The sequence below is a fragment of the Siphateles boraxobius genome, unplaced genomic scaffold (genome assembly GCF_051911475.1).
Source record: "Siphateles boraxobius isolate OS27281-9 unplaced genomic scaffold, OSU_SipBor_1 8, whole genome shotgun sequence".
Classification (NCBI taxonomy): Eukaryota; Metazoa; Chordata; class Actinopteri; order Cypriniformes; family Leuciscidae; genus Siphateles; species Siphateles boraxobius.
Genome location: NW_027509208.1, coordinates 41,297,923 through 41,323,913, shown reverse-complemented (window position 1 = coordinate 41,323,913; position 25,991 = coordinate 41,297,923). Strand labels below are relative to the sequence as shown.

General features: G+C 37.9%; 1 protein-coding gene across 1 annotated transcript; it reads right to left on the bottom strand.

Annotated features, from left to right (window-relative positions):
• Positions 1 to 311: 311 nt before the first annotated feature.
• dusp10 (dual specificity phosphatase 10) lies at positions 312 to 25,608 on the bottom strand. Its single transcript, XM_077219524.1, has 4 exons — positions 25,085 to 25,608; positions 21,927 to 22,676; positions 3,840 to 4,208; positions 312 to 2,829 (listed from the first exon to the last, which is right to left on the bottom strand). The coding sequence occupies exons 2-4, from the start codon at positions 22,639 to 22,641 to the stop codon at positions 2,564 to 2,566; spliced, it is 1,350 nt and encodes a 449-aa protein (XP_077075639.1). The 5' UTR covers positions 22,642 to 22,676; positions 25,085 to 25,608; the 3' UTR covers positions 312 to 2,563.
• Between the last annotated feature and the right edge of the window lie 383 nt (positions 25,609 to 25,991).

The window sequence follows — 25,991 nt, the reverse complement described above, 5'->3', positions numbered from 1 at the left end:
TGTGTGTGTGTGCACGCGCAAACATCAAGCGTCCGGACTTTACACGGTTCACAGTGAATCATCCAAGCCGAAAAACATAAAAATACATACAAGCATAATATACTGTTCTCATGTGTTCTCAAACACACACTTACAGAAGCGGAAGTACAAATACGAAAGTGCAACGGTGACTTAAAAAACCAAATAGGAATATTAAAATCATTTACTCACTTTCATGTCATTTAATCACTCGTTTAATCTTCAAGCAACTGGTTTAATCTATATTTGGATGATGATATAATATTAATATACTTCTTGTCCAAATGGCTGTAGTATTCATGCAATCCTTTATTTTGAAAGGACATTAAAATTAGGTTTGTTCTGATTGTCAGCGATAATAAAGACATAAATGCTCACACAAACATGTATAAAGCTGGTGACTAGAGATGCACTATATATTGGTCGTCATATCGGTATCGGCCAATATCATTTTTAATGTTATCGTTATCGGCCCGATAAGAACATTTGGCTGATATATTAAAGCTGATAAATAATGTATTATTTCCTTCAGCTGAGACACTTCAGATGCGCCCTGTTCAACATGATGGGTTTGAATTGCTTGAAATATAATTGGAATCACTTCAAAAAAGGAAAATACAGTAAAGTGCAACATGTACAGCACAAAAATCTGTCATATATCATCTACATAAATTATAATGAGAACTTTATATAATTGTGTTTGGGACATGGCTTTTACTGATGAGAATTTTGTTTTTGTAATCAGGTTCTCAAAATTATATAAAAATTTGGATTTAGATTTATCGGTCAAAATATCGGTTATCGGCTTTCAAATATAAAGAATTCTCAGTTATAAGAATTCTCAGTTATCGGCTTTCAGATTTAAAGAATTCTCGGTTATCGGCTTTCAGATATAAAGAATCTTCAGTTATCGGCTTTCAGATATAAAGAATTTTCAGTTATCGGCTTTCGGATATAAAGAATTCTCAGTTATCGGCTTTCGGATATAAAGAATTCTCAGTTATCGGCTTTCGGATATAAAGAATTCTCAGTTATCGGCTTTCGGATATAAAGAATTCTCAGTTATCGGCTTTTAGATATAAAGAATTCTCGGTTATCGGCTTTCGGATATAAAGAATTCTCGGTTATCGGCTTTCGGATATAAAGAATTCTCGGTTATTGGTTTTCGGATATAAAGAATTCTCGGTTATTGGCTTTCGGATATATAGAATTCTCAGTTATCGGCTTTCGGATATAAAGAATTCTCAGTTATCGGCTTTCGGATATAAAGAATTCTCAGTTATCGGCTTTCGGATATAAAGAATTCTCAGTTATCGGCTTTCGGATATAAAGAATTCTCGGTTATTGGTTTTCGGATATAAAGAATTCTCGGTTATCGGCTTTCGGATATATAGAATTCTCGGTTATCGGCTTTCGGATATAAAGAATTCTCGGTTATTGGCTTTCGGATATAAAGAATTCTCGGTTATCGGCTTTCGGATATAAAGAATTTTCAGTTATCGGCTTTCGCATATAAAGAATTCTCGGTTATCGGCTTTCGGATATAAAGAATTCTCGGTTATCGGCTTTCGGATATAAAGAATTTTCAGTTATCGGCTTTCGCATATAAAGAATTCTCGGTTATCGGCTTTCGGATATAAAGAATTCTCGGTTATCGGGTTTCGGATATAAAGAATTTTCAGTTATCGGCGTTTGGATATAAAGAATTCTCAGTTATCGGCTTTCGGATATAAAGAATTTTCAGTTATCGGCGTTCGGATATAAAGAATTCTCGGTTATCGGGTTTCGGATATAAAGAATTCTCGGTTATCGGCTTTCGGATATAAAGAATTTTCAGTTATCGGCGTTCGGATATAAAGAATTTTCAGTTATCGGCGTTCGGATATAAAGAATTTTCAGTTATCGGCGTTCGGATATAAAGAATTCTCGGTTATCGGCTTTCGGATACAAAGAATTCTCGGTTATCGGCTTTCGCATATAAAGAATTCTCGGTTATCAGCTTTTAAATTTAAAGAATTCTCAGTTATCAGCTTTTAAATATTAAGAGTTATCAGTATCGGCCAAAATGTTAATATCGGTGCATCCCAACTGGTGACTATTTTAAATGTCATAAAAAAGAAAATCAGTGCATCGCGTCATCTAAACTGAACTTAAATGAAAAGACCCATGACAAAAACTCACGAGCATAACGTGCTAGACGTGCTTCATAATAAGAAGCACATCTAACCAGGTGGGCCGGAAGTCTCAGTATCGTATCGTTATATACACATCATCACACACCCGGTTGTTGATTATTGCACAGTGCTGTAATCGCTCTCCAGTATAAAAATAGATTTAGAAGAATGATACAAGCCTCGATTTCCCAGACTCCTCTGGGGGCTTTAGCCAGCACCAGTGGCCGAGAGCCATCAAAAGTGACCGCAACACAGTGTTTGGCTGAACACTCACAGGACGGGTCGTTTTCCTCATGCAAGTCTCCAAATCCTCGTCCAAAAGAGTGTCTAAAATGGCAACGAGAGCATATTCCATGTGGGAATAGGAGATCCTATACGACGGTCTCGACGCCGGTGAGTTTGGGCGTGAGTATACGTGGAGTAACGCCGTTATTCAGGTCTTCTTCAAACTCTAAAAGCTGACCCATGAAGTTGAGGTTTGGCGAGATGATGGGTCGCCGGGATTTGACGAACTTGTAGGCGTCAGTCATGGTCATCCAGGTGTGTTTCATCAGGTATGCGATGACGATGGTGGCGGATCGAGACACACCGGCCTGGCAGTGAATGAGGAGTCCTCGACCTGCCTGATGAGCCTCTTCTGTGGACAGAAAACACACCAGAATGAGCTTGAGCAGAAATCAAGACTTTAAACATGATGGAGCTGTTGAGTTTAACAGGCCCACCGTCACTGTCTTTTAGGAGAATGCCAGAAATATTTCAATTACTAAACCATTTGTTAAGTCACTAATGCCTCTGCTCTCTAAAGTCTCCCTTTTACTTCATATATATATATATATATATATATATATATATATATATATATAGAGAGAGAGAGAGAGAGAGAGAGAGAGAGAGAGAGAGGTGTACATATTAGTTTGTGAAAAAAGGGAGAATTACATTTTAATTATAATTTAGTTAATATAATTTAATTATTAATTGTATATAATGTGTTATATATATATATATATATATATATATATATATATATATATATACATATAATTATACATAAATTGTAACTATTATTTTTATAATTAATTAAATAAAAATGAATTAAAAAAATGATTAATTATAAATATGTATTATATATTAATTATCTTATTTGTAATATGTATAATTATACATAAAATGCATGTTTAATGTTTTATTATAATTATTTTTTATTATTAATTATATATATTGTAATATTTAATAAGAACTTACGTATATATAAATTGCACAGAAAAAATGTAAACTATAATGCTTTTAATTATAATTTTTTAATATTATGTTTTATTACAATTATATTAAATAATTCATTAGTAATTGAATATATATATATATAAAAATTCAAATTTTCAATTTGAAAGTATATTATGTATAATAATCGTGTATAATTTGTGATTTAAATTATTTATATATATATATATATATATATATATATATATAGAGAGAGAGAGAGAGAGAGAGAGAGAGGCTTATTAGTCTTTGTCTTAAAAAAAGGCTTGTTTTTGTTCCAGTAAAGTTTAATTCCTCTTTCTCATGTTGACTTTGGGGCTGAGATATGACCTGAACATGTTCTCGTCAGGTTTCATGAGATTCCCCCGCTCTTCTCTTTAATCATCATACCTATGAACTCGAAAGCCTCCTCGAAGTACTGGCGCAGGTTCTGCTTGTTGCTGTCGGTGGCGGGGAAGCGCTTGTATTTGAAGAGGCCGAGCTCGTAGTGGAAGAGCGGCAGGTGTGTGGTGACGTTCAGGATGAACCCGATGTCCATGCGCTGCATCAGCTCCAGGTCTTGAGCGTCGCGTTCGTTGCCCAGGTAAAGGAAGGGCAGGATGGCCGTCAGCTCTGCGTTCTCGATGTCAGGTGTGGAGGGCAGGGAATGAGGTAGCGCCCCCGACAGGCCCATCGCGGTACTGCCGTCCGGTCCTTCCTCCAGGTGAAGCGAGTGTTCACACAGATCATCGTGGTTCTGCCGGAACCCGGAAAGGCCTCCTATAAGAGACCAATGCAAAAACACTCATTACTTTAAAGTAGGGGTTACTATGATATTAGACTACATAGCCTATAATAAAAGAAAATTAATTTCCAACCTTAACATATTTTTATTTAAAGATCAACAGTCTGTCATTAGTCTTTAGGCCACATCCACACGAAGCCAGAGCTTTCCCTATCCGATCTTTTTTTTTCCATGTCCTACATTTTTTTCGTAAAACGGCGTCGTCTTAAGAAATAAATGCGTGCACACGAAACCACTGAAACCGACTGAAAACGATGTGGTATACATGCCAGACCAGTATGTGGTGCTGTAATTCTGCCAGAGAGATAAAGACTTGTTAGACTAAACAAGGAGAAGAAGACTTGGAGCATGCGCATAACCTTGCACGCACTATACGAACCCAACACGACAGCAAGGTGAAGACGAAGATTGCTCACCGTAGTAGCATAGGAGCAGAAGATATTGCTTTAGTGAAGGTAATAGGCTCAGTAGCTTCAGCAGCACGATCACAACCATATAGTCCGCGCCATTGTTGTTGCTGTTACGTGTGACGTAGCCGTGTGTGACTAAAGATGAAACGTGGTGTGATGACATCATTTCACAAAATGTACGGATTGGCCGTACACACGAAAACGCAAGGGTGTCGGTTTCAGATTTATCCACTCTAGGACCTGGTTTAAAAAAATAGCAGTTTCAGTGTCCCAAAACGCCGGATCCGTCTGGACGAAACGCCAATACGATACAAAATTTGTACGTATACAGCTAAACGCGTCTCCGTGTGAACAGTACTCCAACAGAACTCTGTGGCTTTAGTCTGCCACAAAAAAACGGCGTGTTTTGGTTCTGGTACACCAGCCATGTCAACGAAACGAATGAATGAAAATTTGCTTATCAATGCATAACTAAATTCGCGCCTACGGTATCTTTGTAGAGATTCAAAAAAAGAAAAGAGATGGTTCAGCCAATGAGGACGACTCAACCTCCACGGACAGTTTTTAATATTTTATCAGACAATAACTACTTAAGATTTTGCTTTAGTATAATTTTCGGGACAACAGCTTAAGTATAATTTTCGGGACAACAGCTTAGATTTAGCTGGTCACCCTAATTTAAAGGTGCAGTCTGTAAGAATGACAGCTAGTGGTCGAAATCGGTACTGCAGTCCAAATACAAAATATCAGAGATCGTTGTTTCCTCCTCAGACTAAACGCTCACGGGGGTGTTGCCAGTTTAAGGACACACAACAGAAACGAGCGCAATTGACAATGAAAGCCGAGAGACTTACAGACTTTAAGTTAATGAGTTGATTTATCCGCCTTTCTCGTTCATAGATATTTTTAGATGGATATCGAGGCTTTTTAGGTTGTGTGGGATCTGCAATCTCTGACCCAGTTTGTTTGCTCATTTCCATGGCAACAATGTTTCCTGCTAACTGGCATCCCGGGGTGTTGAAATACTATTGGGTGAACTGGCAGTGGGCGGAGTCACACAGACCAAAACAAAAATCGACTGTCAACATGGAACGTGTAAAATAATAAGTAAAATAAATGGCTGTAGAAGTGTTTTTCAGAGAAAAGAGTATATGAATATATTTTTATGCTTTAGTAGAGTAAAGAAGTTACATATAGCACCGTTAAAGGGGTGGTTGATTATGATTTCACTTTCTTAACTTTAGTTAGTGTGTAATGTTGCTGTTTGAGCATAAACAACATATAAGGAAGATATTTCCTTTTACAGAAATCGTTTTTTAAGGACTACAACCAAACGGCTGGTAAGGACTACAAAAGCTTTCTCTCAGGTTAGTGACATCACAAACCCTAAAATTTACATAAACCCGCCCCCGGAACACGATTTATAGATTATCATGACAGAATATGCTAATCAATGAGTAGAAGATAGTTAACTTAACATAAGCTTCATAAATTCATCAAATAACCATTCAGAAATGTCCTGTTGCATTCTACATGTTGTTACTTCTTTTTGAGTCTCTCCATCTATGTCTGACTCCGGTGTGAACATAAAAGGCTAAAAGTTTCAGTCCGTGTGAGGTAATCAGAGCTGCGCACACACACACACACACACACACACACACAAGCTCTTGTAGCTCCTTATTAGGGCATTATAGGACCCCTTTAATTTATTTAGGTTCACAATAACAAAAAAATACAAACATCACTGCACAACACTAAAAGAAAGAACCTCTAAAACTATAGTTAATATATCAAAATTAAATCTCCTTGCAGAAGCATGACACTTTAATTCACTTGTTATAGTGTTTAAATGAACATGTCTGTCATACATTAGCAACCGCCTATAAAAGTGTAGGCAGTTGTGTGCTCATTTTTCTCATCATAAGAGATGTGTCCTGTTTTTGAGGTCAGGTGACACACACACACACACACACACACACACACACACACTAAAGAATTTGCATGCAATTTGCATTTCAGGTTGAATAAATTCTAGATCGCGTGACAGATCGGTTTTATTTGCATGCTGAATGATTAATAGTATCTCCTGAGACCAGTCAGTGCTTAACACATTACTGTATATTAGGTCATAAATTCACATTTAAGAAACATGAATAAAAATATGACAGAAATTTCGCATATATATATATATATATATATATATATATATATATATATATATATATATATATTATATCAAGTATTTTAAATTATGTCACATAATATAATCTCTTTTTCCATTTTATAATATAATCTCTATAATTTACATTTAAGGATTTAGCAGACACTTTTATACAAAGCGATAATTATTTAAAACATTATTAATTCTAATTAATATTATACAATTATAATTATGTTATGTCCTTAATATTATATTATTTAATTATGATATTATTAAATATAAATTATAATATTGTTATACAACAAAAAATACAACATATTATATTATTATTAGACATTTCAGATAATAATTTGTGTATAATAATTTTGTCTTATAACAATCTAATTTAATCTCCATTTCCATTTTATAATACTTAAAAATCAGTTAAAAAATATTCATCATAATATTACTATATACTATAGAATACAACATTATATATCATTATATTAGGTATTTATTATTATTATATAAGTATATAATATAACAATATCTCTATTTCAATTTTATAATATACATTTCTATAATTTACATTTACAATTAAGCATTTATGAGACGCTCTTACCTAAAGCGATAATTAATTACAATTATATAATATCAATTACAATTACATTATATACTTAATATTGTAGTATTTAGTTATAATATTATTAAATATAAATTATGTTGTTGCTATACAATATAAAACACAACAATAAATATTACTATATTAGGTATAATAAATTATAATTAGTATATTTATATCTTATTTTATGATTATAATCTCCATTTTTTCCAAGTTATGTTATGGGCTTTCATACTGGCTGGAAAAACCCTGAGCTCTCTCAGCAAACAACAGCTGTAACACAGATGACAAAGAACAATCATCAGCAAACAAGCAAATTAATAAATGTGTAACCTGTCACACTGGACATCTGTGCTTCTTCCGGTAATAAACGTCGATGAATAAAGGGTGTGAAGTTATAGTCAGTTAAATTTCAGTTAGTCAAATGTGAAACCTGTCGCACCTGTTAACCTGTCATTTATCATCATCATCATCATCATCATCATCATCCACTGAGACTGAAGGGGGTTCCTGCGGTGACACAATCTCTCATTAACTACATGCAGGAAAGCACCTTCAACGCCTGTTCATTTTTAGAAACCCACTGATATCATTTCTAAAAGAGCCAGACTGTAAATATCTCCCATCCAAATTTCTCTGAAAAGCACTGAGACTCAAATCTTTCAAAACCTCTAAAACATCTGCCTGGCAGAAGTTGGCAAGTCTGTACAAGCGATATTCCTCAACAGATACTCAAAAATGTTAATGTCACTTATTCATATAGCACTATTAAAACAACACATGTTGACCAATGTGCTTATAATAGTAATACAATAATAAAGATTAGCATCAAAAAGAAGAATATGCCATGGCAAACAAATGTGTCTTAAGCTGTATTTTAAAAACATGTACAGAGTCAGCGTCCCTAACATGTAAGGGTAAGCTATTCCAATACTTAAGCTATATCATTAGCTATAATTTAATGTAATAAATGAGTACTGTACAAAATGGGCTTTCAATAAAACTTGTCTGCCTATAAAGTAGAAAGGTGAAAAAAAATTAAATCGGTGCTACCTGACTGAAGAAAACAAGGAAAAAATGTTATTGTGTTCCCTTTTACTTTATAGGCAAGAAAACTTCAATACCCATAATGCACTGGGCATGTTGCCGTCGTCGACCAGTCTGATATGGATACGCTTGACCAGTCTAATACTGCCTTGCTTTAGTAGGAAATACTTCTTAGCAAACTTTTAGTTATAATGGTGTCGACTTGCATTGTTTTGGTGCAAGATTTTAACGAGTAAACGTTTAGCGGGAGTGAGATACTTTCGGTTTCAGTGAAGGGTAGAGTGACCACAATCAAACAAACCAAATGTGGGACGATTATAAGTTTGTGTGGAACAATGTGGGACATGTTACCAACACTAAAACATAACCTGAAACTGTTATATAATGTTTATCTAACTTAATAAAAACATTTGTATTCTGCCTGTCAGCTGATTCAAATTCTTTAGTCCCTTCCAGAAAACACCATTACATCACAATGTAACATTACATTTCTTTATTTCACATGACATTTAAATTCAAAATCACTGAGCCCAAAGGCATCATGCAGATCACCATTTCTGAAAGTCCAACTAAAATCCAACGAAACAAATAAAATATAAAACAACATGAAATTAGATCATTGACAGTCTTATATATTAAGAATATATTAAACCAAAAACTTTCATATTTTTAGAAAGGATGTGAATTAAAACAACCACAGCAGGAAACAAGTTGATAAATTCTTTTAAATTTAAATTTACCGAATTATCCATTTGTTTTCTGACAGAAACACATGGAACGAATCACCGCTCCACATTTTGATTGACAGCGTCACGACCCACCAGTGACCGTGTTTACTCCTGTGCTTTCAACCATTGGATAGGATTTTAAAAACGGCTGTTGTATTCGTAGGCTACTTCTGACGAAGCGCTGTTAAATCCAGGTGAACAACTACGCCGCAAAAAGAATAAATAAAATGCTTTCTTAAAAAGGCAGAGGACGATGCAGTAGACGAGGGAAACATTCCCGTTTACACCTGTTGTTTTAATCCTTCTCTTTTGTCCACTTTTAACTGTCCTGATTTCTTCGAGGGGAGGGTCTATGGGCGAGTAAATGTATGGATTATTTGAGATCTTTTAATCCAATGAATCGAAAAAAGCTTGGGCAATTTACATATGAACATGACTGGAGACGACAGAGAAATATACAGAGAGCATCAGCTTTAGTTTCTGCTCTGACAGACGCGACACCAGCCGAACGCTGTGAGTGTGTGTTAGACATCAGGAATGGAGAGACAACATTGTGTTTAGTACGTTTTTCATCATCAAACCAAACTTGGGTCTCCAGCCGATAAAGTTTAAATCCCGTCTGACTAGAGCTCTTCCCATAATGTTCATGCATTAGATCAGTAGACTGAGAGAAGTCTTTTTTTGTGGCTGTTTAAACACATTCGATCACAACAGCGTTTACACTACGAAAGCAATCCGGTCTAATGCGTTTTCGTCTTTCGGAAGGGGTTGAAAGAGGTTAAAACGTGTATTCAGATGATCCACGAAAACGCATCTTTGCCGTTCTGTCAGTGCTGCCCAATGCATAGAAATCGGTTGCCATCGAGGTCCATTTTTACTATGATGCTGTTTAAAGAGTAGACGAAGTATGATACAATTTTCAGTGATAAACAAACCTTTACAATAACTATTCTGTTAATAACCCTCTGTTGATCGGAGATACAAAAATGCAGTTTTCACAAAAGCCCCGGAGCTGTGAAAAGGTTAATTTCTCGGTCCAGGAGAACACGGAGAACGAATTAAACGTTCATTTACATATACTGCCGGCACTGTAACAATACAAATCAGGATGAATTTCTTCACAGTTACACTTAAAAGGTGACCTATTATGCCCCTTTTTACAAGATGTAATATAAGCTATAGGTGTCCCCAGAATGTTTCTGTAAAGTTTCAGTTTAAAATACCCCACAGATCATTTATTATACAAATGCCAATTTTTGAGTGGAAGGAAAAACGTGCTGTTTTGTGCATGTCTCTTTAAATGCAAATGAGCTGCTGCTCCGCCCCCTTTACAGAAGAGGGCGGAGCCTGTACAGCTCGTGCCTCGGATACTGAAACTGTTCTAACAAACAAACTATCTGTTTGGTTTTGATTATAATCTCTATCACGTTCACGCTCGTGTGACATTTTAGTTCTTTATAATCATGAAAGTTGAATATCTGCATGCGTTTTAAAGCCATGTCAGTCTAAACTTCTGATATATGGTTTTCAGAGCGCACACATCCGAAGCAGACACACAGAAAGCTGGATGTCAGACGGCGCTTCCCTTGAGTATTAGTTCTCTTTCACATCTTATTCAGCTTAAACTGTCAAATACACAAAGTTATGTCCAAAACACAAAGTTATGTCCAAAACACAAAGTTCACATAAACACAGCTGGTTACATCTGTGAATGTAAACAGCAGGGAAAGAAATTGCATGTGTATATTAGATGAGTATTAAAGCAGCATAATATACAGCACCTACTGCCATACATGCTGTTAAAATTAATCAAACAAGAAGAAAAAACAGAAAATCATTTAGCTGTTAAATGCTCTGGAAAGAGATAAACATGGCGGACTGTGTACAGCTACTGAGGGGCGGAGTTTATGCTAATAGGGCGGAGTCTGTCATCAGTCATAGGGCGGGGCCTGTGCAATGTGGCGTCACTGCTTATGATTTATGGGGCAAATAACAAACGGGTGGAAGGGATTTTACCACAATATGGTGGTTTTGTTCACACACTGCAGACATAAATATATTCAAAAACAATTTAAAAGTGAATTTTACACTTTTGTTCAAATGATTATCCTCAATGAGCAATAGTTATTAGAGCGTGAAGCAAAAGCACGCACCACTAAAAAAAAAAACACACTGCCAAATGTCTGCATGGATACAGCACTGCATTACACAAGCAACATTTGGTTGCTCAGATGTTCTGAAAGTCTGTCATTCACAAACTGGCAAACACCACATGATTTACTGAATGATTACAAACTGCAAAGTCGCTCCATTTTTAAACCCTTCTGAAAGTTCAAGACCTAAAATGAAAATTCTCAAGATCCTCTTGACTGATGGAGGAATTATTAAATGTGTGGCCTTTCCCGCGGAGCTCCATGAGATTCAGGGCAATATTGTGTCGTTCAGAAGCACAGGGAGTCTGCAGTCTCTCAGACAAACGGCTGTTATCTTCAAGTATTCTGCAAGAGCCGTGATTGGCTCGATAACACGCACACAGCGGACGAGAGTGAAAGAGCTGATTAGCATCTCATGTAACCTTCCCAGAGAGAGCTATCCCAGAATGCAGTGCGAGAACCTCAGTGAAGCGGTTCATTCCACAGAAATTCAGTGCTTAAATGTAAAAAGTATGCGGTCACAAACTAATTTATAGAATGATTCATATAAAATAATAAAATATGTAATTTAATTAGGCATTATAAATTATAATTTGTATAATTAAATCATACTTTTCTAAAACAGAATCTTATTTATAGCTAATTATAACAATTATGATATAATATATAATATTGTATTGTATATTATAGTAATATCATTAAATTAAGTATAATTGTATAATATATATCCTCACGATAATTATAACAATTCATTATAATATTACTATATAATATAAAATACAGCATTATATATAATTCAATTAGGTATTATAAACTGTATAATTGTATAATATATCAATGTTAATTTCCATTTTATAATATAATCTCCTTAAATAATTCTTAATTTAATTAATTATACTATAATACTACTTTTAGAACTTCTTAATTATATTAAATTATAATATATACACTACTATATTATATAAAATACACAAACACACATATATTTATATAATAAATATAAAATAAAGTAATATAATATCTTATAATTTTATTATATAATCTCCATAATTAATTATAACATTAATAATTATTATATTACTATATAATATAAAATACAACATTACAGTATATATTACTAAACTAGGTATTATAAATTATAATGAATAAAATAACAAACATAACATGACATAACATATAACAACAAACATAACAAATAACAACAAACATGACATGACACAAAATATAACATGACAACACGACATGACATAACAGTTTGCATTTGGCAGACACTTTTATCCAAAGCCACTTTCACTGGATTTTAGGTCATTTTGTTAGAGAATTAGAGTAGTGTGTCAATAGCTTAGCGCTGTGTCTTAAAGGAGAACTCCGGGCAATTTTTAAGTTAATCTTGATACCTTTGTGAGTAATGTCTATAGAAAAAAAAAAACGAACTGGATTGGTGCTTGCACCACGGAGCTGTTCCCGCAAATGCCCAGAGCTGGGGGCATAAACATAAAGAGTGTCTTTGTGCCTCATTACAGACACAAAATTCAATTAAAATGTCTGTCCAACATGAACAGGGCCCTTACATGTGAACAAGATGCGTTTAGCAACTTAGCCATTGTTTAAATTCACCTAAACAGTGTTTTAGACGGCTAGCTGTAGTCTCGCGCTGAAGTCCCGTGGGAACTCCGTTGTAGCCAAAGGTAAATAATAGTAGTGATGGGAAGTCCGGTTCTTTTCCGCGAACCGGTTCTTTCGGACAGCTAGTTTCAATGAACCGGTTCAAAAAACTCGTTCACCGGTTATTTTACGTCATCACGCAATGACATAAATTCTTTCATCCCGCGGGGATCATCAGTTCTCGAATGTCGGGTCCGAAAGAAGCAGTTTTCGGTTCAGTGTACTGGTGATTCGAAACTGCAACAATTCTTGAGAATCGCTGTAACAAAACGGCACTGATCGCGCGCGCGCGTGAGAGAGAAATAGCAGTGACTACGTTTACATGCAGCCAATAACCCGTTCAAAACCGGGATATTAGCAATAACCCGGTTTTGAACGGCCATGTAAACACCGGTAAAAACCTGAATATGCTCATATCCCGGATTTTAAAAACCGGGATAGTATACCTGGGGTACCCCTTTTCTAACCCGAATTTTTGGTCATGTAAACGCGCACCGGCATATCCCCATAGTGATGTGTGTTCTGCGCATGTTCTATTCGCAAGGAATCTTGGTCTTTTGAGTAGAGAAACTTCTCGGCGCATACAAAACCCCGCGTGCAGTATACCGGAAGTAAACATGGCGAGACGCAGCACAGCATACTTTTGGAGCGAGGTCAGTAACGTTACCAGCACCAAAGCGCAAACAAAGGCGATCGCTATCTGCCCCGAACTATTCATTATCCGCGTGCTGCTGTTGTTGTTGTCTTTGGATACAGGAAGAAGAATCGGAAATGACGCATATTGCATCTTAAGGTTGTCCGTACGTCCAGACGCTAACCGCGCGTCGCGTTTACATCGGGATATTGCAATTCCATGTATACAGGAGTAACTCTCTCTGCTCACGCATGTAAACGGTTTATCCCTAGTGTTTCAGAAACCCGAATAGTGACCTTAACCCGACCATAACCCGAAATTTGGCTGCATGTAAACGTAGTCAGTGATGATCGGAGAGTTGCTCACAAGTGAAGAAGAAATGGTTCGCGTTTGTGCCGTTCCGAATTATGGCAACAGAATGTGAAAATACAAGAACTTATTTTCATCGTCTTCCTTTCCATGACCTCGAGATTCTGCATTTGTGGCTAGTTGTACTTCAACTTGATGCGCAAACTCCCATACAAGTACTACACGCTAAAGATTACCGCATTTGCAGCGAACACTTTGACAAGGATGACTACACACACTCAACACAGCGGGGCCGGTTGAAGATAAAAGTGATTCCATGGACGAAGACGTCCGCAACCACTGTGGAGCAGGGACGTGCAGTCAGGGTAGGCAGGGTAGGCAGTGCCTCACCAAAGGAAATGTTGACATTACATTTATTAATTCCAAGAGCTTTATTAATTCACCACATTATTAATTGCATTTATTTTATTCCAAATATTAATTTTTGTAACACAATTTTTCAGGAATACACATATAATATACTCCTTTTGCCATTGTTCGCTCCTAAAAATCATTGTTTCATGCAGAAAATTCAAGGCCATGGCCATTGAGGCAGAGGTTAGCAGTGCCTCTTTGGTCCATAGAACGTAGTTTACGTAGATTTGCGCATGCGCAGTCAGTTCTCGTGCTGTCTTGAATTATCAACATTGAGGCAGAGACCGAGCGTGCTTCATGTCACGTGATCCACTCGCTCTCACTCACTCCACGCTTCAAGCTACTTAGCATCTAGCGGCGCCTAGCGTTGGAAGCGTCCTATGAAGAAAAAGAGCTGTGGTCGCTAAAGGGAAAGTCCATGCGTCTATCCCTCTGGACAAAGATGTCAATTACTTTGTTGTAAAAGTCCTGTTTGTTGGGTGTATTTCTCAATTTCATGAGTCTCTCCTTTTCAATGGAAATAAGAGCCAGGAGGAAAGTCTGTTCTGCTCCATTCACGTCAGAGGCGCCCGCGCCATTAGATGTGCAGTTGCCGCAGCACAGCCTATGAGCGAGCCATACGCTCACTGTGCTAACGTTAGCTGTGCAGCTGCAAATGCGTTTTATAGGCTTCAGTAAATCGAGGAAAAGGAGTTTCGTCTATAAATAAAAGTAAGCACCCCCTTTAAAACGTAAATTATTCATTTATTTATTATTTTTAAAACCCTTATATTGGCTTGTGTTTGTTGTCTGATGGTGGGCTAACAGTTATAGGCCTGCTGTGCGCTGACACCAAAATGTTCTCTCTTCCATACCCTGGTGCGCCGTCCCCAGAGTGACCAGACCAATAGTGTGTATGTGGCTGTCTGTGCACGTTTGCGCATTTTGAAGGAATGACTAGGCTGCTTGTCGGTTCGCTGACAACGCGCCGCCTCCCTCTCTTACTGTGTCCCGCACAAAACATTTGTTTGTTGTATAAGTCATAAGATAGATGTGTCCATTCATTTGATTATTAGATTTGATTGTGCATTAGCCTCACATATGACTGACTTTGCTGTATGCCGGCAGCGATGTGATGATGCCTGATATGAACTTGGGTTGCTACATTAACTGAATGAATATATGAACATATATGCCACATTGATAGGTCACAGCCTACCCATGACAAGATTTCACCGCACGTTACTGCTGTGGAGGTAATGTAAACTTTATTTATCCTTCCATTTGGGCGCTGTGTTGTGTCTGTGTAGTCATCCTTCCTTGTACGGCACAAACGCGAACCATTTCTTCTTCACCTGCACACTATTATTTACCTTTGGCTACAACCGAGTTCCAACGGGACTGCAGCGCGAGACTACAGCTAGCCGTCTAAAACACTGTTTAGGTGAATTTAAACAATGGCTAAGTTGCTAAACGCATCTTGTTCACATGTAAGGGCCCTGTTCATGTTGGACAGACATTTTAATTGCATTTTGTGTGTGTTATGAGGCACAAAGACACTCTTTATGTATATGCCCCATAACTGCCGTTTTAGCTGCGGGGAGGTCTGGGCATTTGCGGGAACAGCTCCGTGGTGCAAGCACCAATCCGGTTCGTTTTTTTTCTATAGACATTACTCACAAAGATGATGATGATGATGATGAATTTTATTTATAATGCACTATACATTTGACATCAAATCTCAAAGTGCTTACAAAATCAAAAAACAAATACGCAGACACTTAAAAATACGCTTTTCTAAAAAGATAAGTTTTCAGTTCTTTTTTAAAAACATCCGTAGTCTTGGGAGCTCTGAGTTGTTCTGGAAGGGCATTCCACAGACGAGGAGCGGATGCTTTAAAAGCCCTGTCGCCCATAGTCTTGAGCTGTGTCCTAGGAATAACCAGGACATGCCGTTTGCCTGCTCTGGTCCGGGTGGAGGTGTTTCGGGAAAGGAGATCAGTGAGGTATGTGGGGGCCGCACCATGCAGACAGTAGTGAGTGTGCAAGAGGATCTTATATTCTATGCGGAAGTGAACAGGGAGCCAGTGAAGGGATTTTAGGATAGGAGTAATGTGCTCATGTTTCCGCACCCTCATTAGGACCCTGGCAGCACTATTCTGCACAAACTGGAGCTTTTGGAGATACAAAGGTATAACGATCAAGATTAACTTAAAATTTGACCGGAGTTCTCCTTTAAGTTGTAGCCTGTGAAGAACGTTCAGGCTGTTGCCTTAGAAGTAGACAGCAAGGCTCTCTCTAGGCCTAATGTCTGCATATATATATATATATATATATATACAGGCTGGCATATCGGCTCCGCTCCAAAAGCTAGTGAGCGGCCTATAGCAGCTGAGATGGAGCCGATTTGGAACACTACATATGCAATCAAAATGTTGTTTTATTTTAGTGAGCTAACTAATGCAATACTCAAGCATGTAAAAATAGTTAAACAAAACTGAATGAAAGCAAATATTTCTGAGTGACCTTTCTATGGACGCATCTATCATCTTAAGGCTAATCTATCAATTAATAAGGTTTTTAATTCTGGTTGAAGCACTCTTGTCCTGGTCTTATGTTCGCAGCCTGTTCATTATGTTATATGTTTCACTGCTTTGTATTTTTATCCTTGTGTTATTGCCGTTTTTTAGTCAGTTTGTTGTAAAGCACTTTGGTCAACTCTGGTTGTAGTAAATAGTGTTTTATAACTAAAATTGGATTTCATCACAGAGCTTGTTGCATTGCCTTCTGGGATTATCTTATATGCACAATTATGGCCAAAACACAGTAACTTATAAAAGGCCTCATGCGCCCTACCTTTTGAAAAATAATGCACTTATGATTCAGGCAGCTCTGGGTTTTGGAGCAGATCTATAAAGTTGTGCGGCTAGACGTCAGAAGACAGACACGCTCTGCCATCGTCCCTGGACTCTCCACACCAGCCAAACAAGGAAAAACACTGAAGCGCTGCTAGGACCGAGATCACAGGAGCACATGGCCCTCGCAGCGAGAGATCAGCAAATACTCAACAGCCTACAGTGTGTTCGAGTGTAGATGTAACCGTCTACTGTGCTGTACTGTCTGAACATATGGTTGATGTATAGCAAACCATCTATCATTCTACATGAGCCTTATTAATGCAAAAAGATATAGCACAATTAATACAACACAAGTTGACCAATGTGCCTTACTGTGCTTTACAATGTCACACAGAAAAAAAGAAGAGAAAAAAAGCATCACTTTGAGGATCATGTGACACTGAAGACTGGATGCATATTATACAATTAAGCAAAAGGCACAGTGTCATTTAAAGGTCTCTTCTGTTCACCAAGGCTGCATTTATTTAATCAAAATTACAGTAAAAATTGTGAAATGCTATTACAATTTTAAAAAAAATTATGTGAATATATGTTCAACTGTAATTTATTTCTGTGATCAAAGCTGTATTTTCAGCATCATTACTCCAGTCTTCAGTGTCACATGATCCTTCAGAAATCATTTTGATATGATGATTTGATGCTCAAGAAACATTTCTGATTATTATCAAGGTTAAAAACAGCTTCATGTTTTTGTGGAAACTGTGATACATTTTTTTCCAGGGTTCTTTGATGAATAGAAAGTTCAAAAGAACAGCATGTCTTACTGTTACTTCTGATCAATTTAATGCATTCTTGCTGAATAAAAGTATCTCTCTCTCTCTCTCTCTCTCTATATATATATATATATATATATATATATAGCCCCAAACGTTTGAATGGTAGTGTAGGAGACAAACAGTCAAGGCTAAACGGTGGCAAACATGCAACAAGAAAACCCGATATTACACAAAAAAATTTTTAAAATGTAAAATTCCCATATGATTATTCAAAAAGCGTTGCTTCAAAAAATTCCAAGCAGAGGCATGTTTGAGAGGGTGATAGCACCCTCTGTGAGAGCACAGATTGATGTTTGAAAATTAGATCATATGCCAGTGAAACAAAAAGTAGGCGTTAAATAACGAGTCATTCTAGAAGTGAAGAATTCAGCTAGTTCTAGTTCTGCAAGACTCAAATGACTGTCTGTGGAAGTAAAAGGGCACCACAAACGCAGGGGTTAAATTCACAAAACAATTCTCATGAACAAAATTCCTCTTTACTGCCATTTTCTAACTTACGAGAAAAGGAAATGTTTTTTACAAAGAATTTGAATTCCTGAAAATAATTTACTTTAAAAACATCATGTCACATCTTAAAGTTAAGATATCCACCATTGTCTTCCGTTTTCGTATATATATATATATATATATTAGGGGTGGCACGGTTCACAAAACCCACGGTTCGGCTCGTATCACGGTTTTAGGGTCACGGTTTTCGGTTCTGTACGGTTCTTGTTGTTATTTTTTCTTTTAATCTTTAACACTCCAGAAATGTACTTCAGCATATGATATAGGCTATAGCTTAATTATCCACAATTCAGGATACAGTATTAAAAAAAAGTATATCATGTAATCATGCACAAACTGAATTTGTCAGGGACTTACAGTATGTGCATTTTTAGCACACAAAGATTAAAATTAACTTGCATTTATCAAACTGTCAACGTCAGTGTAGCTCTTACTAAATGTTTATCTTTTAAAAGAAAAAGAGAGAAACTCTTAAAGCACTATCTTTTAAATATGTCAAAATATGTTACACATAATTGCCTATAATGAGGCTATAACAATAGCAAAGGCATATCCATTAAGTGAAACAAGTTCAACCTCAACACAAAAACAGTATCAACAATGCTTCTATTCCCTGAGAGTGAGTATACATTTTTTTCACTTGAAATTAAAGTGCAGTATTTGGAAACATATGACTGGAGTTCTTATCTAGAATTGGTGTCACTGTAGCTATATATTTAAATATCATAGGTAGCATGAAATCCGAAATATTCCCACACACCGGACTTATACGACGCTGGCGCATCCTCCAACTCCGGTTAGCCTTCCTTATATCTCCCACTTGACATTTCTATACGTGACGAGACCTGCAGCTCTTCATACTCCACTTTTACTGTAAGCTTGTTCGACTTGAACCGGCGCTGCACAGACCGATCGGTTTATGACATCAAAGTACCGCGAGAGTGATTGAAAAGTTGCTCTCGCGGTACTTTGATGTTATTCATCGATCGGTCTGTGCAGCGCCGGTTCAAGTCGAACAAGCCTCATATGTATGTCCATTGTCCACACATCTCTTATTTCGCGCGAAAAGTAAACACTGTCTGGGGTCACGGGCACGGGGTTACATTGCGCATGCGTCGAACCGTGCGACGCACACACGCACCGAACCGAGACAAGCAAATCGAACAGTTCGGATGTTTTTTAATGTACCTTACCGTGCCACCCCTAATATATATGTATAAAAATTTTTTTACTTATTATGTAAAACTTTAAATATTTGAGAACAACTTTTCCATTTTCAAGAACTGCACTTACACTCTTAAAAAAAAGGTTCTTTATTTTGGTATCGTAGGTTCCATGAGGAATTTTTTACATCCATGGAATCTTTCCATTCCACAAAATCCACTTTAGAATGAAAGAGATTCTTGAGCAGTTCTTAAAATAACATTTTAATAATCTTAATTAAAAGTTCTCTGGGAAACCAAAAATGGGATCACCTTTATTTTTGAAGGTTCTTAAAATTCTCATTCTTATCCTAAAATTCTTTCTTAAAGGGGTAGTTCACCCAAAAATTAGTTGTTCCAAGCCTGTATGAGTTTCTTTCTTCTATTTTGATATTTTCTATTTCTATTATTTTTTTTTATTTCTACTATGGAGATCAATGGGGTCAAACAACTCAAGTTCTTGGTTCTTCAAAATATCTTCCTGTGTTCAGCAGAAGGAAGAAACTCATACAGGTTTGTGGGTGAGCAAATAATGACAGAATTAAATTTTTAGGTGAACTATCCCTTTAATAAGACTTTCAGATATCGGAAGAAATAGTATTTGAATGATCGAAATGTTTCCAAACACTTCCCAACACACTCAACAACAGCAACTCACCTTTAAGAACGCCGGGGTCCTTTCCTTCGCTCCTGTAATGACGAGTTCACACTACACAACTTTAAACGTCGGCACATCAATCGCTGTGCTGTTCAGACTACATGACTTGCTCTGGAGTCTTTAAGTCGTTGTGGTGGTCACACTACGTAAATGATCTGCAACAGGGGGGTACACACTACACGAGCTGACAACAACTCTGTCACCCAACGACTCTACCTGGTCCCCAAACCAATTTTTGTCACAAAAACACACGCGAGAAGTGGAATGGGAAATGAAGCGAAACAGGAGTTGTCTATTTGAAAATGGACAGCGGGACAAAATTGACGGTGCAAGTAGTTTGCGCAATGATCTGTTCAGAACCCCTAAAAAAAACAGGAAAAAAGAATATGGGTGAAAGCCTGTTTTTCTTTCGGTGACCTCATGCATTGCTCTCTCATTGGCTGTTGCTCGTCGCGACACCTGACACCACAGGCTATCGAGTCGGCCGACAGCTCCAGATATTTAGCATGCTAGATATCTGTCTGGCGTCGGCGAGCGTTTTTGATGCCTCGTTTAGTATTTTACACATAAAGATTGGCGAGTGCGGATCACCCGCAGATTTGCATGCGATTACAGCCCGACCTATCGGCGAGCTTGACTTAAAGGCTTAAAATCCTGTAGTGTGAACTCGGCATAACAGTCACCAGCTGGAGTGCCCTTGAAAGCCACCAGAGGGCACTCCACAACAGACTATTGTCATTCCCTCAAAAACTACATTTCCCATAACTCACTGTCCGGACTCATCATCACTCGTTTTCACCTATGTCTCATCTTCTTGTTTGCTCACCCTATGTAAGCCTGGTTCCTTGTCATTCCCTGCAAAGTCTTGATTAGTGTCTCCACTGCATTTCTGAGCGCGTTTGTATCCTGTTTCTCCTGATTCTCTGCCCGTTCCCTCGGATTTCTCTCTTTGCCTCAGCCCTGATCTGTTATTGTTTGGATTAAATGTGTATGACCCTTGCCTGTTATCTGGATTACCCTGTTCAATAAATACTGCATTTGGACCCTCAACCTTCTTGTCTCGGAGCAGTTCGTGACACCTCCTCAGCGGCCCCAGAACCATAGATTTTTTATAGTTCTTAAAATTCTAATTCTTATCCTAAACTTCTTTCTTTAAGGGATAGTTCGCCCAAAATTAGTTTTTTCCTTCTGCTGAACACAAAAGAATATATGTTGAAGAATATCTGTAACCAAACAGTTAATGGTAGTCATTGACTTCAATAGTTTTTTGTATTTCTACTATTGAAGTCAATGGGGTCCAACAACTGTTTGGTTAACCATTTTCTTCAGTATATATATATATATATTTTTTGTGTTCAGCAGAAGGAAGAAACTCATACAGGTTTGGAACAACATGAGGGCGAGTAAATAATGACAGAATTTTCATTTTTAGGTGAACTATTCCTTTAAAAAGATTTTCAGATTCCGTAAGAAATAGCATTCGAATAATCGAAATGTTTCCCAACACTTCCCAACAACATCAGCAACTAACCTTTAAGAACGACGGGGTCCTTCCCTTCCCTCCTCAGCGACTCCAGAACCACATGCAGGGCCTGCGAGGGCGTCAACCGGCCCGGATCCACCGTTGTTTCATCATACACCACCAACTCTTTTGAAAAAATCCCTTTGAAGGAGTCCTTGCTGTGCCGGCAGGAGATGAGATCCAACACTGTGATCTTTCCCTGCTGGAGCCGTCGACGACTGATCTTATCCGAGCAGTTGATGTGCACGGCGCCTCGGATGTGGCTCTTGTTGAACTCCATGAACGGTCGACAGTCGATGATAACGGGAACTGGGCCGACCGGGTGTCCCAGCGGGCATTGCGTGAGCTTCTTAGCGAGCTCGTTAGGGTGGATGACCCGCATGCCTCCCCTAATCAAGTTTGAGGTGAGACTCGGCGCACTCCCGTGTCCCACCGGCACGTGAACGCCATACCCGACGCCAGAGTTTAAGTTAGGACTGCTGGCGCTGACCCGAGCGTCTTTCTCGTAGGTGGTCACGGTGCAACAGCTGGCACTGCTGCATCCACACGTCAGCGAGCGCGTGGAGCCGCTGGACGAGGGCATATACGAAAGCTTGGTGTCCTGGATCTTCACCTCGATGGCTTCTTCCAGGGAGCTGGTGTCCCGGCGCAGTCCGAGGTCCTGAGGGCGTAAAGGCCTTGGCAGCGCCACCACAATCCTGTCGTCTAGAGGAGACGGAGGCATGGAGAGACCACGGAGAACTCAGACGACCAGACGATCTGAGGAACACAACACAGATCAGATGCATCGTCGTGGAACGAACAGTCGGGACTGGGGGGTTTGAAATTTACTTTTTCACTCACAGGCCAATTTGGCTACTACATTTTTAAGTTACTAGCCACTTCAGAACTTCTACTAGCCAAAAAAAAAAGAAAAGAAAAGAAAGATGATGAAATAAACCAGATTAACTATGTCACACCTTATATATATATATATATATATAAGCTCGTTCATCAAAATGAACAAATCTTTTTTCGAGTCATTTCGTTCGTTGAATGAACGAAATGACTCGAAAAAAGATTCGTTCATTTTGATGAACGAGTTCGAACAGGAGAGTCACGAACGCGCATCACAGAACAGAGCAAGGTGAGCATTTGTGCTTATAAAACTTAAACTTTTTTATTTATTTTTGAAATGACAGATCGTTTCGCAAGATAAGACCCTTATGCATCGTTTGGTGTCGTTTAAAGCCATTTGAAGCTGCACTGAAACTGTCATTTGGACCTTGGACCGTTTGGTACCAAGTGAAGTCCATTATATGGAGAAAAATCATAGAATGTTTTCATCAAAAACCTTTATTTCTTTTCGACTGAAGAAAGAAACACATGGACATCTTGGATGACATGGGGGTGAGTAAATTAACAGCAACAGTTTTTTAAAAAGTGAACTACTCCTTTAATAGGCTTGCGGTGCCGATAGCCTCGTGGTTACTGCCGACATGTAGCGCAACTGCGCCCTTTGGCGACCAGTGTTCGATTCCAAGCTCCAGGTCCTTTGCCAATCCTGTTCCCCACTAGCCTAGAAATCTAGACGCACCCTAGCGTCAGCAAATTTTATTTTGCAGCCAGTGTCGTCTATCAACTCTACGTTGGTTTGCGAGCTGGAAAAACCAAACTCTAGTCAGGCCAATCACATCGTGTATAGAGTCGGTGGGCGGGCTTTTAATATAATGACGGCAGAGATGCGACGGTTCCGAGTGAATTCCCTGCTACTTGAAAACAAAGAAGATGGCGGCTGATGCTGGAGATTTCAGTGCAATATATAATTCTCAAAAGTTCTAATCGGCTTTGGCCGTGACTCGAAGGCTTGGAGTTAAGCTTTTCTTTGAGAAAAGAACAAAGAACGGCACTGAAGTCCGTCGCTCTGACTACGTCACCTTCTTCGTTGCTCTGGTTGGTTGTAGCGCTATCCTAACGCCTGCAGAGGGAATTTGAAAGACAACCGTTTATCCCGCCCCTCGGATTGAGCCCTGCCAATGGTGTGTTCCCAGACCCAACATCTTGATGTGGGTCTGGCTTGTCAGGCTAGTTCCCCTCGCTTTCCTGTCAAAAATAGCTACTGTCCTGTACAATAAAGGCACAAATAATTTTTTTTTTAAATGAATAGGCTTGGACTTGGTGCTGGAAACCCAATGCACAGGACAATCGTGACACCAGAATAAAAACCTTCATGATTCTGAAGCTTAAAAATATGTATATTTTTGACGAATGCGTGCACTCTTTCACTGACTAGATATATTAAAAATAATGTACCACTTTTTACTGGTAACATCAGACATTTGGCATTAACAGCATCCACAAATATTCCCCCATTGCATTATTATACATTATATTGAACATTATATATAGTAGTTTAATGTAGTACTGACACTTAATCTCTAAAAACTTGATTTTTTCCCTCACACAAATTTTTTATTTTGGGTGAACTATCTACGATGCATATTGTCACTATCCACGATACATATTGTTGTATTTTTGTATTGCGATTTATTGTGACACGATATATTGTTACACCCCTGTACTCATCAGGCCCGACTGAAACTGCACTGATTTATAGGGGAAACCTACAGAACGGCTGTCAAGAGTTTTACACTTAAATTACCTAAAATACTGGCAGGAGACGTGTAGAACTTTTGAGAATGATGTATTGCACTGAAATCTACATGTTCCGGATCCTCAAAAGTGCATGAGACTCTCAATGTACAAGACCAAATTGCTGACCCCATTAAATTCAAAAGAGCACACACACAGCCCATTCCCAAACACAGCATGTGGACGTGCTGGGAATAAAATATGAAAAGCTTCTGCATCTATGGCTAGACATCATCATTATTTCATGCAGTGACAATGCATACAATTTCCAGATCATTTTCTTTGCACAGCACAGAAGCTGTCAAGACATCACAACTACAGCCTCATACATGACTGATATGACGATAACAGTGAGTAATGCACGGAAATTAAGTTTGATTTCAGGGGAAACTGTCATTTTATAAGCATTATGTTAAATATGAGGTTTCCTAGAGCTAAAAGCATATCATATATGTCTATATTATGGGTGGGACTGTGTGTAGCCTACTCAGCAATTCGAACAACTCTTCATAGTTAAATATGAGCATTAGACTTACATTTAGCCCGTTTCTCAGCAATGCCTTGTTTCTTCCGATGTGTTTGGTGAGTTATCGATCAGTCTGAGCCGTTCAGCCGGTACCGGCGCTAAAGACCCGCAACATTTTCCTCCCGTCCTGCTTTGCTCTCTCCTCACTGATGTAGCTGGAGTTTGTAGCGGGTCCGCACTAGTATTACTTAAGACTGACACGATCCTGAACCAATGAAGCCTCGCACTGCTGATAGTCATGCGCTGATGGAGAGAAACTCCGGCCCAGAAGGAGGAGGAGCGCGAGCGGAAGCGCAGGGTGATGTCATTGACAGCCAATCAGGAGACAGTTCGGTGAAGCCGGTTTAAAGAGACGGGACGCGAGTGAGAATTCACTGAAATAATAATGATACAGTGTTTAAAAATAAATTAATAAAATAAGTATATACATTTTGTATGGTTCAAAACCTAAAAGCAAAAACTTAAAATAGTCATTAAAAATAAAATACAAACAGAAAGAGAATTCACTGTATAATTTAGCCAATCGGAAGGCAGTTTGGTTAAACTGGTCTTAAAGAGACGGGACACACGTGGGAATACAAATGTAATAAAAATGCACAGTTTGAAAATAAAATAAAAATATATCAATGTAAGGTTCTTCCTTATGTCAACACTTTAAAGGCAAAAATTAGTCAATAAAAATTAAATACAAACAGAAAGAGAATTTACGTGTAATTCACCCAATCAGAATACAGTTTGGTCAAACTGGTTTTAAAGAGACAAGGCGCAAGTGTGAATGCACTGAAGTAATGATGATAACGTGTTTAATAAATAATCAAAATAATAATTATATTATATTTTATAAATGTTGTAGGCTTCTTCCTACGTCAATACCTTAAAAGCAACACTTAAAATAGTCATTAACAATAAAATATAAA

Bases quoted from the DNA above. Each gene is read 5' to 3' on its own strand.
- dusp10 (XM_077219524.1), bottom strand. From the start codon at position 22,641: ATGCCTCCGTCTCCTCTAGACGACAGGATTGTGGTGGCGCTGCCAAGG. The intron at 4,209-21,926 runs GTTAGTTGCTGA...GGTCTCTTATAG, and splicing joins GGACCCCGTCGTTCTTAAAG to GAGGCCTTTCCGGGTTCCGG. The intron at 2,830-3,839 runs GTATGATGATTA...TTCTGTCCACAG, and splicing joins GGAGGCTTTCGAGTTCATAG to AAGAGGCTCATCAGGCAGGT.